The 15463-nt window shown below is 38.7% G+C and overlaps 3 protein-coding genes across 4 annotated transcripts; 2 read left to right on the forward strand and 1 right to left on the reverse strand.

Annotated features, from left to right (window-relative positions):
- Nucleotides 1-73: 73 nt before the first annotated feature.
- On the reverse strand, nt 74-2178 carry LOC113153119. Of its 2 annotated transcripts, none has more exons than XM_026346585.1 (4): nt 2046-2178; nt 1554-1666; nt 1303-1459; nt 74-1168 (listed from the first exon to the last, which is right to left on the reverse strand). In XM_026346585.1, exons 2-4 carry the CDS (start codon nt 1644-1646, stop codon nt 159-161), a joined length of 1260 nt encoding a protein of 419 aa, XP_026202370.1. In that variant the 5' UTR covers nt 1647-1666; nt 2046-2178; the 3' UTR covers nt 74-158. The 2 variants fall into 2 exon arrangements, with proteins under 2 accessions (XP_026202370.1, XP_026202372.1); XM_026346587.1 differs by having other exon boundaries at nt 1554-1640; nt 2046-2168.
- A 173-nt stretch (nt 2179-2351) lies between these two features.
- On the forward strand, nt 2352-6367 carry vps28 (VPS28 subunit of ESCRT-I). Its single transcript, XM_026350237.1, has 10 exons — nt 2352-2419; nt 3121-3184; nt 3274-3302; nt 3588-3625; nt 3735-3824; nt 3914-4019; nt 4132-4233; nt 4495-4548; nt 4625-4716; nt 5250-6367. Exons 2-10 carry the CDS (start codon nt 3136-3138, stop codon nt 5368-5370), a joined length of 681 nt encoding a protein of 226 aa, XP_026206022.1. The 5' UTR covers nt 2352-2419; nt 3121-3135; the 3' UTR covers nt 5371-6367.
- A 1362-nt stretch (nt 6368-7729) lies between these two features.
- Nucleotides 7730-15337, forward strand: mapk15 (mitogen-activated protein kinase 15). Its single transcript, XM_026348372.1, has 14 exons — nt 7730-7856; nt 9088-9186; nt 9663-9692; nt 10239-10329; nt 10669-10799; nt 11224-11387; nt 11587-11726; nt 11812-11869; nt 12146-12283; nt 12548-12653; nt 12794-13097; nt 13401-13531; nt 13635-13781; nt 13976-15337. Exons 1-14 carry the CDS (start codon nt 7767-7769, stop codon nt 14159-14161), a joined length of 1815 nt encoding a protein of 604 aa, XP_026204157.1. The 5' UTR covers nt 7730-7766; the 3' UTR covers nt 14162-15337.
- The last annotated feature ends 126 nt before the right edge of the window (nt 15338-15463 follow it).

Raw genomic sequence — 15463 nt, forward strand, 5'->3', positions numbered from 1 at the left:
AACTTTCAGGTTTTGTTAGTGTTATTATGGAGGGAAGACTAAGACCTCCAGGAAAAAAACAATGGAAGAAGGACTAACAGAATGAAAAAAAAGAAAAAAAGAATTTAAGCAGTGTGGATTATCTATGTGCAATAAGACACTTAGCACAGATTTGCCATTCAGTGTTTGATTACTACATTTCCCTGAGAATCTTGAGTAAAGAGCATGTCATCTTCCTCATCCTCATCCACCAGAGATTTGTACGCACCAGTTCTTACCAACCCAGTGCTTACATTTGTGTGATCTTTGAGGGGACTTCTAGTTTGCAGCCCTCTATGTGCGATCACCCTGAAGCCTTCAGAGTCCTGGGTAAATAGCATGGCTAGACTGTCTTCATCAGCCTCTCTGCTTTGCAGCTCTGGTGCTCGTTTTTTAAGAGGAGAGCCTTTTGGTTTTGTCCACATGAATTGTGAGTTATAGCTTTCCTCTTTATCTGCTCTTTTCCAAATATGATCTGCGAGGTGTTTTGGATGCGAAACAGTTTTTGGATCAGTCCATTTATGATTTGAAAGACGGTTAACATGAGAGAAAGATGAGTGCTTACTTGGAGAATTAGAAGGCAGTGCCCTGCTGTTTTCTTTCTCATCATCCATCTGAGAAGAACTCAAGTGTTTTTGAGTCGAGGTTCTCCCCTCAAGACCCACATGGAATCCAAAGGCTTCCTCACTTTGCTCACTGTTTAGAAAACTTGGCTCATAGTTGTTCACATTCTTTGCTGTTGTGTTTTTCTGGCTAGTCAGATAATATTCACTGTCAGAATATTGACTGAGGATAAGCAGTGGGTCCTGACTCCATGCCTGTGGAAGAGGTTGACTGTCAGCTGCCAACAAGGAGGAGTCAGTGAACCTCTTCTTACTCTGTGGTGGATTAAACCCCTCAAACTGCTCTTCTTCAGATTCAAAGTACACATCATTACAAGGTGTATGGCTTCCTTCATCATGCTCCTGCCACACCACTGGTTTGGGCTCTGTCACATTTTCACTGAGCCTGTCATGATCCACACCAGGCTTAGATATATACACATTGGGCTCTTCAACATCTGTTTCACGTCTTCGTTTTGCCCCTGATGAACAGAGTGAATGCACTGGATCCGTCTTTGGTTCTTCAGCTAATGACTTCTTATTAAGAACTTAAGACAGAATAAATAAGAAAACTTATATTAGCACAAAACTAAATTGACTTTGGTAAGTTATACAATCTGCTGTATTTTTACCCACATTTTGCTAAATATAATAATATGACATCAGAGTTTAAATAACATACCTCTGCGCTGAGATGTGAAGAAGGCTGATATAGAGCTCTGTTTGGTCTTCGGCATTTCCATTTTGGTTTGAGTGAAGTTGAGTGCCACAGCCAGACTGTATCCTCCAACTTCAGCAAAGGGATTCAGCAGTTTAGAAATGGGACGGACGATGCGTTTCTGAAATGTAAAATGCACAGAGTGAAATTTGGTCCTACTTCAAGCACAACTGTAGTAAGAGTCAGGTAAGAGACAGGCTATTTACACAAATTACCTGTTTAGCTTTTGCTTTCAGCTGCACAGTGTCCAGCCAAACACCACATTCCTCTTGAGCTGAGGTCTTCAGCGCTGGTTTGGAGGTCTTCATGGTAAAAATGAAGAGAATATCTGCAAATGGTTACATAAAATATTTGTTGTAAATAGGATCAACACATTTTCATAATCATTGGAAATGGGGTCACAGTAAGATTTATAAGGAGCTAAATACCTGTTGTTTCTTCACAGTGTTTTAATAGGTACCGTGCAAAATGAGCAGCTAACTTTCTTCAAATATTTATAGCGAGCTTGAATATGCGATCAATAAATCCCCATTGACTTTATTATTAATTCATACAGTAATGTTAGTTTATCTCTAAGTGAACGTTAACTATCTATTTAACGCTACATGACTGATGTTAGCTATTAGCCACCTTCGCTAACTGCTAATGTTACGGAGCTGAATAACAGCATTATTCAACGCTAACGATCACGTCATATTTGCACTAACCTCATCCAGTCGCACAGGAGTATTTTAGGCTTTTCTTTGACCTTATTTATTCCCAACAAACTCAGTTTATAGTTTCTTTGATGAGACTTTGTTCTCGTTTCTGTTTGAGTCTGGCGCCTTGACGGTGGGCTGCCCCTCGCGTTTGACTGTGTAAAAAACGACGTCATGGGATTCACCCTAAGCAACCTCTTCACTGCGACAGATCACTTAAAATAGGGCGTAATTTAAAAAAAACAAAACGAACTACCCATGTTAAAACGTCAACAATAACATTTTATTTTTTTATTTTAGTCAGGCACTGTGGACACCTTATATTTTGACGTCTGTCGCAGAAGGGCGTGTTTACGTTTACGTCAACACAGTTTGCCGAAAGGGTGAGTAAAGAGGCTTTTAATGTCGTTGATTTAACACTAAGTATGGAATAATATAAGAAAAGATGTGGACTTTCTATCTCTTACCACTGTAAGGGTCAACAAAATAAAGTTTTGTGTTTACAAACAAGTACCTATATAGGCTATTTATAATAAATCATAAAGGAAGTGCAAGCTATGCTCTCTAGCTAACTTCGGGTTAGCTAACGTTAGCACGACACAACAAGATGTTGAAGGCTAATGATCGGCTCTCTTCAGGGTTTTCCTCTAATTATCATTGTACCTTGAAGTGAATAATAATGCTAAGCTAAATAATGTGCTTTATTGTCATCATGACACAACTGTGTAAGAGTTTATAGTGTTCAGCCACTGTGTTTGTGTTCTAAGCATTTAAAGTCTGTCTTTTTATATATACGACCCAGCTATGCTATTCATGTCTGAGTAGAGTATATAGAACAACTTCTGCACTGGACTCACATCACATACAGTACTACTTTGACAGTAGTATCTGATGATGATGGTATTAGTACTACTTGGAAGTAGAATAAAGGTTGATATAATCGTGAAAAAACATTATTCTTAAATGGTTGGTACTTGGCTATACTCAATAAAGAGGTGTTTTATTACTTCCCCTCAGATTCGGATGGATGTTTTTGGCCACAATTATTGGTCGTTACAAAATTTGTAATATTAATCTTTTTCAGATAAAGTTCTGATACATGAGCATCATGTTCCACGGGATACCAGTTACAGGAGGTGTAGGTGGAGGTAAGACACTTGCATAAACCAAATGTCTACAGTTTATCTATTCACATAGTAAATGTCACTCAATTCATGTTATTGTGTTTTCCTCACAGCTCCTGCCAATAAACCTGAGCTATATGAGGTAAAATGACTGTTTAATGTTGTAATTAACATGTAAACATGATTTAAATGTAATTAAACAGTAGAGAAACCGATTAAAATTATTGTGATGTCATGTCAAATTGCTGTGAAACGTATCTTGAAAAAAAACAACATTAATGGCATTTTATAGCTGTTATTAGGACAGGACATAACCATGCTTCAGTAACCAATAAACCTTAGCTAGGACTGGTATGAGTAATATGTAAAATATGTTTTATGTACATTATATTTTATATATAAAATATAATAATTAACTTCTTTTTAGGAAGTGAAATTGTACAAAAATGCACGGGAACGAGAAAAGTAAGCACTTTATATTACCATCTAATAGTGTAATATACTTGCATTGTAAAATATGTATTTATAATGTGGCCAGTGTATTAAGTTCTCATTATTTATATTGTTTATGAAGATATGACAACATGGCAGAATTGTTTGCCGTCGTCAAGACTTTGCAAGCCCTGGAAAAAGCTTACATCAAAGACTGTGTCACCCCTAATGAGTGAGTTATGTTATGTGTTTAAAAGAATAACAAAAATACTGCTCGTGATTTTATTAGTTTTTATTAATGTATTAATTTGTCGGTTTCAGGTATACTGCCTCCTGTTCTAGACTGTTGGTTCAGTATAAAGCTGCTTTCAAACAGGTGCAGGGCTCTGATGTGGGATCCATTGATGATTTCTGCAGAAAGTACAGAGTGAGTTTAACATTGGAAAGCAGATTGTTTTATGTGTCAAGTATTATTTTCAATATTTATTTCTGTGATGCTGCCATGGTAAGGATCTTGCTCTTGCCATTTTGTTTCCTAGCTGGACTGCCCACTAGCCATGGAAAGGATTAAGGAGGATCGGCCAATCACTATCAAGGATGACAAGGGCAACCTGAACCGTTGCATTGCAGATATTGTTTCTGTACGTTCTCTCTCTCCATCATCAACAGTCAATACAGGCTTATTTTGGACGTGTGTGCCATAAAAGAAATACTGTCGTATTTATGATTAAATGTGTTCAGATGAAACACTAAGTGGCTAAAGTGGATTTGATGGTAATGGTTTTAAAATAAATAAAATCAGACTACAGACCAGACAGGACACATAGTGAGATTATGGCAAAGACTGCTCCTTGTGATTTTTCTGGCTACTTACTGTGGTGCTGTTCTTTTTTGTTTTTCAGCTCTTCATCACTGTGATGGACAAGCTGAGACTGGAGATCAGGGCCATGGATGAGGTAATATGAAAAGTGCAGAATGTTGTCAGACTGTTTGTTTAAGAGGATAACTGACCCTTGATTTCCTTTGGTCCAGATCCAGCCAGACCTGAGGGAGCTGATGGAAACCATGAACAGAATGAGCAACATGCCCCCAGACTCTGAAGCTAAGGACAAAGTCAACCTTTGGTGAGTTCCACTGAGGCACCCACTTTGCATTGTTTATATTGTGAAACTGTGTTTAAGCTTTGTGTGACAAAGTGACAAACATGTTCTAGCTTAAATTTGAGTAGTCAATAAGCTAAACCGGTACCCTTCTTACCCTATTTTTTCACTACTGAACACACATTAAATTCATATACTATATGATCATTTGTAGGAGATTGATAATGCATAGATGACGTTGTATAATTAGTCAGACTAATCTTGCAGAGGACTTCCAGAGGTCGTGTGAACCGAATATTTAGCGCCTTTGTCTTGGATCTCACTTGCATGACCTTATTGTATAGCTGGCTTTACACATTGCTTGTTCTGTGGCATCACGCTCACACAGGCAGAGGCACCTGTTACCTCCAACTGCTACATTATTGTGAAAATCATTTAAAAAGATGGGGCACATAGGCGTCATTGCCAACCTCAACAATGCACTCAGTGCCTTATTTTCTAACAGGAAATGAACATAGACCACATTTTGTCTCATCTTACTTTCTTTTCCTTATCAGGTTGACCACCCTCAGCAGTATGTCGGCCTCAGATGAGCTGGATGATAGTCAGGTGCGCCAGATGCTGTTTGACCTGGAGTCGGCCTACAACGCTTTCAACCGCTTCCTCCACTCCTCCTAAGTCATCTGTCCATCGTTGATCTGTCTGTCTTGGACTCTAAGTTAAAGGCAACACTCTCAACATTCTCTTTTGGTTATTGGTAGGGAGTGTATTTATATGTGGACAGGTTGTTTCACGGCCTCTATTTTTTTCTCTTTCTATGATTAATTCCTATGTTGCGTATAATTTAAATCCATCACCTTGTATAGAATACACTTTTTCTGGTACATTGTGCTGCCTGCAGCCTTGCCCACTGGGATTTTCCTGTGCTGTGAGATGTGTTATTGGCCTCTGAAAAACTTGTGTGATAAATCCATTAAACATTGGCTGTTCATTGTGCCCTTGATAAAACTGTTTACTTCTAACTTTGTACTGTAAAATCAAAAAAGGTCTAATTTTATACTTAGGTTTTGCAAAACACCAACAGAGAAGCACGATACAATTTTATTGAGCAAATTCTGCACATTGAGCTAAATAATTTATATTATTGGAAGGATAAATATGTATTTTCATTTTGGTGCCTCACATGTACCCACTGCCTGGCACAAACAAATTTACATTGTACTGGAATTGTTTTGTATAACACAAGTTTTTTAGTATGGAAAAATACAACGTAGTAAGTCAGTAGATTAAGTTAACTGATAAAATACACCTGTAGTAATTGTTGGGACTTTACAGAGGAGTAGACTACACTTCAAATTAATCATTATATTTAAACAAAGGTGGAAAGGAAATTGTTTATGTTCATTGCTTGTTTATTCATGGACATCATGTTTTGTTTGTTTCTGTTAACTTGTCTAATCCATATCCTTTAGAAGCAAGGGTTTGGTCACAGTAAGTGTGCAAAAGAGAGGTCAACACACCTCCGTATGCTTACTTAATATGTTTCAACCACCAAACACCTTTAGGGAAAACATATTCATTAAGATTTATCATTGTAAATAATACTGTTGATTTATAAATAAAAGAATGTAACTCCTTTTTAGAAATAAACTCTGAAAATCTACCTCTTAATTCATATGTTTTGTCTGTGAATACATTTCTTAACAGTTTTTCTCAAACTCTTTAAGTTATAACTCAGTGTGTTTAGAGATATAATAGATACATCCACTTGCTGTACTGCTAATAATTTATGAAGGGTTACAATAGGTAATTTTATGTATATTGGCTACTGAGTTGATTAATTACATCATCCAGTGCATACAGAAAAGTAATCACTTTATTGTTACTGCAACTACTGATAATTTTGACTTGGGGGGGGGGCTCCATGGCTGTAAAGCCATATTGACCACCTACTGTCACGCCTCAGTGCACCATTTGTGTTTACTCTGTTCCCATATTGTGCAGTACACTCAGCAAACTATACATTATAGATGCATTGTTTTAATTTTTATTCCCCTGTGCTCGAATACTACTAACTTACTTACTTATTTTAGGGAACATAAGCATGTTTTAACCATTTTTCAACTGAAGTCAAATAACAAACTGTTAAATTGGTGAAGGCCAAAGATCATTACCTAAATAAAAGAATAGATAAGTCACAAAATATCTGACAAACAAAACGGACTATGCTTTTATTTCAACCTAAAAAAAAGTCCAATTGCAGGTTTGGAGTGTGTGAATTTGTCATTTGATTAAACTAAATGTTACACAAGAGTATGCAACATATGAGCATAATAAACTTAAAAAGCTTTTATGGTTTCTGACTACAAAATAATATAATGCTCAATGAATTTTAGCATTGCAAATTCCCTAACTAATATTATTTTTAATTATTAGCATAAAACGACTCAGGGACCATATGACCTTTGATAAAGGGCACAGGTTAAGTCTCCTCCTATGTTTCCTTCAGGCGTCATATCCATCTCCAATCTCCATGACAACACCATTTATCCATATAAGGCAGTGCTGAGGATGACGTTAACGCGGGTGCTGCGGCTCCTTTAAGAAGCAGGCGGCGGCGTATTTGTTACCAGGGCGACAAAAAAACGACAAAAACACTTCGGCTCGTCTGTTTAGCAGCTGCAGCAGCATTAGGATCAGTGTGGGGACATCCTGCATTCACAGCCAGATATTACAGTGTTACACACTTCAAGTTAAAGCTGATTTCATGTCACCACATGGACGTGGAGACCAACCTGCTTCTCGACCGACGCTGACCGACTGAACGCCGGACGCGACGCAGAGCCGCCAGGTCGCATGTGGGTTGACAAGTAAGACACAAAACTTTTATGATGCGGTGTAAGTGATCCCTCAATGGGATGCTGCAGCTCCGGCTTCACTCGTCAGTCTCCATTCACTGCTTTCTACCTTGTCACGTCTGATTTCCGCACATCCAGGGTCTGTCGACATCTTCCAGCAGTAATCAAAGAGTATGGTGAGGATCTGAGCGTGAGCAGAGGAATAAACAGATAAACATGAACAAAAAGTATGAGCCCACAAACGTCTCTGAGGTGGAGGAACACATCTCTCTGAAGTATGAAATCAAGAAGAGACTTGGAAAAGGGGTGAGTGAGGTTTTCTTTTTTTTTCCTAATCGTGTGGAAATTAAATTGAAACACAGCTCTTTATTGCATTGGCAATTAAAACTCTATCAATTCTTTAACTTCCCTACAAGTTCACATCCTTTTCAGTTTGCAGCTGCTGCAAAACGTGTGTTTGCATTCACTGTATTCAGCACATTTGTGCCACTTTGTAGTTGAGAAAGAGAGAAATCCTCCAGACTTTTAAGTCCTCAGTGAATACCGGTGTTGTAAGCAAGGGGTTTATTTACTTTGGCAGTACAAACTCTTTCTTTGCAGATCAGCTGATGTGTGAGGACACTTGTTCCCTTTCCAGTCCAGCCCCTTTGTTTTCTCCCAGGTTGCCACAGGACTAAAAACAGCCGGGGTTTCTTTCCATAGGTTCTCCAGAGACTCACAAATTGCTGCTCTGCTTTAAATGGCCAGGTAGTAACTGCCACGTCATATTGTACTCAGCAGAAATATCTGAGGACGGCCGTGACTCATGTTACACAGCTGTTCAACCTGTTTACAGTCGACTGCTAAGGTAGCAGCATCGTAAGCAGTGACGCTTCAGGCAACCAAACAATAGTAAACAGCACTGTGTCAATTAAATGCACAGAATCACTAAGTGGTTTTACTACAGATGCAATCACTTTAAATTATTTGGAAAAGGTTGTGTTTTTTTTTCCTTCTGGAGCCTGGACTGTGTGCTACGGCTTGCATCACTACAATAACTATGTACTCTGATGCCCTGCCTCACAACTGCCTGTGTTATGCACGACCTCGCTGTCATGACCAGATCAAGCCATAACAAACAAGCGGGAGCGTTTCAAAATAAAGGTTTACTTTCAGAATTAAATGGAAAATATTTACAAAACTAGTCGAGGTGACGTGACATGAGGTGCAGGAAAATAAGTAGATCAGTCAGTGTGTGAGTAGCTTTGTGCAAAATACTAAACCACTGTTAGAAAACAGCTTTTGAGTTATCACACAGAGAAACTCTGGGGCTTACAACGGATTTAAATTAATCAAGTACATTAAAGTGCACTTATATACTTAAGTGTAGTGAATAAAGAAAACAAAAAAATCTAATCTGAGATACTTTTACAGTTCCCTGGCTGTGGATGACTCATGACTCAGACTTCAATGTTTCCCAATTCTTGGCTACAGCCTTCACCAAATTCTTAACTATAGATGTAGACGTGACCTGTTTTGTATTTTGTGCCTGCCTCAGGCTTATGGCATCGTGTGGAAGGCAGTTGACAGGCAGACCGGTGAGATTGTAGCTGTCAAGAAGATCTTCGATGCCTTCAGGAACAGGACAGATGCCCAGGTGGGTACTTTCTGATCCACACACAGTGAAATAAAGTCATTGTTTTAATAGTTATCTTCAATCAGATCTGTTTTTTTAGTCTTATGGTTTGCACCTTTTTGACAAATATCCATTTTTATGCACAATTCAATTGAAAAGTACAGATTTTTGTCATTTTGAGGTCTAAAGATGTAACATTATAATGTTTGGAAGGCAACAGACAGAAAACAATGTCTAGAGAAACATATATGTGCAACAAGGGTTTGTCTTTTTCCAAGTCGGATAATACAAAAACATCCAACATGTTATTTGCAACCCCTTGACGCTCATGTTTGGAACCACCCTGTACAAATTCCCTGCTTCGCCTGCGTGAATAGGATGACAATTTTGGCTAATGATTAAAAGAAACGGCAGGCTTGTGTGTGTGCTTGGTGTATGACTATATTCTGCTTGTATGAGGTTCATATCCTGACTGTCATTTTCTTTCTCTTTTGCAGCGGACATTTAGAGAAATCATGTTCCTCCAGGTAACAATTATAATGGTTGTTTGACTTTAAAAAAGGTCAAGCAATTGTCAGGCGATCATTTTTAATTTACATTTACATTTAGTCATTTTAGTAATTTAATTTGCTTTTATCCAAAGCGAGTGTTGTACAAGGCAAGAAAAATATGAAGTCAAGGAGAAAAACAATAATTTTCAGTTTCACAAAGTGGAAATTAGGTCCAATGGGCTTAAATATGTACGAAGTATGATATACAGAAAATTAGCTCGACATATAGAAATAACACTGATGACAATGAGGAGAGAGGACGTAGCTGATCTTATTACATACTCCTGCTTCATTCTTTATCTGCTGACCTACATGCTAAATGTGTGCCACTGCCCCCTAATCAGCTGTTGTCATCTTCCACTGAAAATCCATTGTGGTAGTCAGGGGATTTATGGTAACCGTTATGTAACCTGTGTTGAACCTTGCCCTGTTGTTTACACAACCTTGACACAATATATGCCAGTTATCAAAGGTCAGACTGCAGACACAGTGTTGTTTTTTTAATTATTATGCTGTTTGCAGGAGTTTGGAGATCATCCCAACATCGTCAAACTCCTAAATGTCATCAGAGCACAGAATGATAAAGATATTTACCTCGTCTTTGAATACATGGGTGAGTGTCAGAAGCACTTGTGCTGTTTATAGACAAAATGGACGAGGCAGCAGTTCTTGGTAGGCCTAGACGTGTATTACTGTGCGATTCTGCTTCTCTTGGCTGCCTGTGCTGTCTTACTGCTGAGTCCACGGATTGGACTCCCCTTTTCTGCAGTCTATTCCACGACCGTACACTAGCATCTCGACTCAGACCGCCACTGTTTCTCTCTGGCATTTCAATTTCAGAACGCTGTCTGGTTAACAGTTTTGTATGTGATTATAGTGAAGTGTGTGTTTTCAGGTTTACTGAGGAACATTTCCAGTTTAATCAGGAATTTCTCTCTCTGATTTGTTCCAGATACTGACCTGCATGCAGTAATTAAGAAAGGCACCTTACTGAAGGACATCCATAAACGTTATGTGATGTACCAGCTCTTCAAAGCAATCAAATACCTGCATTCAGGAAATGTAATCCACAGGGACCAAAAGGTGCACTTGTGACCTTATCTAGGGAAAATATTGTTATTGTATTGTACTTTATTCCATTATACTAGATATTGCTTTTTTTGTTTTCTGGTCAAAGTAAATGCATAATATAATGTGAAATATAGTTTAAATGTTTATTTTCATGGACATGTTACAAGTAACATCCATTCAAATATAGAACACATCTGCTGACATGGCTTCAAAGTACAAATCTCTGCCAAACTCTGCAAACTAGGTTTTAGTTTGTCCTTTTTATCTTTCAAAACATTTTCTTTTCACTCCTTGCATAATTTCTGTTTTTATGCCTTGGTCAAGCTGGGAACCACACACTGCAATATCTGTTCTATTTGACCTTTATGTAGATAAGTGAAAATCAAACTATTATTGTGCTTATGAAGAATGTTTCTCTTGCCTGTGTTTCCCACAGCCATCCAATGTGCTGTTGGACACTGACTGTGTAGTCAAGCTGTGTGATTTCGGCTTGGCCAGATCACTCAACCAGATCCAAGAGGACAGTGGGAATCCTGCACTGACAGAATACGTGGCAACGCGGTGGTACAGAGCTCCTGAGATCCTGCTGGGATCCACAAGGTATCAACTGTGTTGCGCCTCTGTTGTCAGTATCTGATCTGCATCTATAAACAGTTTAATTAATGATTTTACAAGATTGATGATTAATGATGGAGAAGTTTGGATGACATTTTTTAAGAATGAGGAAGAATTTTTATTATAAAAACACACAGCTGTGTAGAGTGTACCAAATAGTAAAAGGAATGCATTGTGTCCAAAGGTACACTAAAGGTGTAGACATGTGGAGCATTGGCTGTATCCTGGGAGAGATGCTGTTGGGTAAAGCACTGTTCCCTGGGACATCAACAATCAACCAAATAGAAAAGATCATGAGTGCCATACCACACCCCAGCCCAGAAGGTGACTAGAAAACTCAAATCAATCAGACCCTTCATACATATAGCAACCATTACTACGAATAATCTTGATGCAATTTAACTTTCAGATATTCTGGCCATCAAGTCTGAATATGGATCCTCTGTCATTCAGAGAATGTTACTAAAGTAAGTAAACTGTTGTACATATTGTTTTTCACTCACTCATATGCATTGTTTAATATATGTGTGACTATACATATGCCTGAACAGACTTGCAAGCTTTGCTATATTTCTAATCTGTACATTTGTAAACTGTGAAAATCAGTGTAAAAATTATAAAACAAATTGTGTTTATCTGTCTATGACTCTTTAAAGTTAAATATTGAAACTGATTTGGCAAACCTCTGTTTTGTATGACTCTTCCTTCTTTTGTATTTACTTTGTTCCTCTGTCCTTCACCAGGCCACAGGTGCCTTTGGAGGATATTCTCCAGCCGTCTGTGCCTCCTGATGCTCTGGATCTGCTGAAGGGCTTGTTAGTTTTCAATCCAGACAAGCGGCTGAGTGCAGAGCAAGCCCTCCAACACCCTTACGTGGCCAGGTATTGAGGAGCATGCTTTCATGTTGATTCATTAAGTTGAAGCTGTAGTCATGCTTTGTGGCATTGTAGAGAGGCATTTTTCTATTTTCTTGTGTTTTTGTTTGCTCATCTGAACAGTTAGAATCTACAATTTGTTCTAAATGCTACAATATGGTGCTTGTGCTAGATTGGGAACAGACAGATCAATATATTTGTATCATTATGCCACTGGCATTTCCATAAAGTGCTATCATTTATCCATAACTGTGTTTTCTGCCCTTGCAGGTTCCATAATCCACTGAAGGAGCCAGCCCTTAACTATGATGTAGTGCTGCCAGTGGATGATGATGTACAATTATCTGTGGTTCAATACCGCAACAAACTGTATGAGGTAAAACAATTAGTCATAAATGTGGAGAAGGAACTTTTGATAAAATTTTTACACAACAGAAGAACTTACTAGTAAATCTTTATTGCAGAATTTGATCTGATCAAACTAATTTAACAGTAAATTGCCTTCTTTACCTGCAGATGATACTACAGAGCAGAACTAATCAAGGGATGCTAAGACTGGATGGAGGTTTTGTCAGTAGCAGGGAGAAGCCCAGTGTGAAGGAGAAAGGAGAGACAGTCCCAGTTGCAGACAATGGCAATGGTGATGGCGATCACAAGGGGAAACCACAACGTGAAAAGGCTGACGAGACAAATCGTGTGCCTTCACAGTCTTCCAAACCAGGACCTGTGAATGTATCTACCCCCTCAGCTGTGGAGAAGAGTCCATTAGCCAGTCCTGGAATGGGAAAACTAACATATAATCCCATCACACATGCCCCAAGTATGTGAAAACTGATATGTACCTGTTTCAAACAGAAATATGTTTGAGTATCAAAAACTATCTGACAGCTTACAGTGATTTTCTGGTTAGTGATATGCTCCATCAGATAGTTCCTGATTCATATCACATATTTGGTTGATTTGTCAATCAAAACCTTTTTTAACATTAACTAGTCTTAGTTCCACGCCTTTGTAATAAAATCTAAATAATCCAGCTGCTTATAATTGCCACACCTCATTCTGTCACACAGTATACGCACATTCACTCAGGTAACAAACACAAGTTCTTCTTGCCTTTATTCAGATGGGTTTGTTCGCAGTACAGGTGTTCCTCCTCATTACTACTACTCTAGTGCAACCAGCTGTATACTAGTAGGACAGACCAGTGATGGAAATGCAGCCACATCACCAACAGAGGGCACCAAAGCTAATACAGTAAGCACCAAAATTTAGTCGAGTTACCATCAGCTGTATTTTCTCTGACTGTAATAAAATATTGATTTCTTTCCCTTTTTTATTTGCTCCTTATTCTCACTAGTCCATGGACCAGGTTCTCCAGCGTGGTCGCTCAGCCCCTGTGGCTCACAACCGTTCCTTCTCAGTGACCTTAAACCAAACCCAGAACAACCCACTGGTTCGCAAAGAGGAGTCGTCCCCTGGGCTCCAAATCACATCTGCACGCCTGGTCAGTCCACAACACCCCAGGACATGTAAAATCAGTACCAAGATGCTATTTCAGGGTCTTTACACACATGATGAAATATTGATATAGTCATAGACTGCATGGAAGTATGTGGATATTTTAAAGTGTGGGTTTTACTAAGCTATAGATGAAATGGTTGTCAATGCACATCTAACTTTAGTTTACCTCATATGCAGAACCAACGGTCCAGTTCTCAGGTTCGTGAGGCTCGGCCCCCACCTCGGTTTAGCAAGAAGGTGTTTGAGAGGAACTGCAATGTGGCAGCTGCTGGGGACCCTCGAGCCAAACTGGGCAGCTATTCCCAAGCCTATGGTACCATCAACAAGACTGAACTGGACAATTTACTTCGCAACCGCCCTTAAAACCAGTAGCTGCTGTTACGTCACTGGTGACATAGCAGCTGGTGGCACGTGTTTAAACACACAACAAAGTTTGCCTTGTGAGATGATTTTAGGCATGTGGAGAACTGAAACAGATCCTTTACAAAAAGAAACAATTAAGACTGTCTAACATTTAATACTGTAGATTGTAACCATGGAAACATGGATGTCCAATCGCTGTCTGTGATAGTGAATATATATTTTTAAAAATGCAGAATTATAAATTACATTTGTCAAGTTGTACCAGCAACTCGTTTGAACATGTCAGTGTGTAGTTCCTTCAACATGTTTTGCTCAGCTGGATAACCAGCTGGTCACAGCAGGCGTCTCCCTGAATCATCAGACTTTCGGAAAGGTCCTGAAGAGTTTTCACTGAATGTCACTGAATGTTTGTGATAGATTGTTTCATTTAAATGTCTTTGCACCACTTCAGCCCATTTTCAGCTGAAATGTTGTGCTGTCTGTCTATCTGTAGAGTGGTCACATGTTGATATTGATATACAGTAAGGGTTTTATCTAAGCATCACACATGAGTCATCGGGGGCCTACTACAGGGTTATTTGAGTCATGATTTTTCATGTTTATCTATGTAGCTAATGTTCTATTGGTCTAATGTGTACATTAAGCCAATGTGTCAGATAGAAACAGAACAACTGTAAAATATGCAAAAGGTGTTTGAATTAATTATATGCAATGAGAAAATATTTTTCATGTGAATATAACAGCAATAACCTTAACTGTGCTTGTCATGTGTACAGAGCGGAACACATTGATGTTTCTTGAACCCAGTTTATAATATTTAACAGACATGGATGTCTGTGGCAGCAAACCAATATAACGTTTAATAATAAACACAGGTGGAAGTACTGATATCATTGACTTATGGAAAGTACTACAATAATGCAGCAATGTGAACTCAATCAAAAGTAAAAACTCTCCATCCAAATATTATACATTTTGAGATTTGCAATACTGATGCAACAGTGTGCAAGGTAAGCCTATTGCAAGGTTATGTTCAGACACAGTTAGTTCAGTGGTCACAACACAAGAAACAGAAACCAACAGAGAAACCTACAGAAATGTGGCCTGCTTCAGTGCAGTGAGTTAGAAAACATGCTGATAACAAACCACATGACTGCAAATGTTACTTATCACGCACAAATCTCCAGATCTAGAGCTCCACAGAAGCTTCCAGTAGAGCATGCAGTGAAGCCAGTTGTAAACCTTAAACCGCACCTTTTTCTTTTTTGTCACACGACCCGTAGCGACGTTATGGAAAACACT

The sequence above is a fragment of the Anabas testudineus genome, chromosome 11 (assembly GCF_900324465.2).
Source record: "Anabas testudineus chromosome 11, fAnaTes1.2, whole genome shotgun sequence".
Taxonomy (NCBI): domain Eukaryota; kingdom Metazoa; phylum Chordata; class Actinopteri; order Anabantiformes; family Anabantidae; genus Anabas; species Anabas testudineus.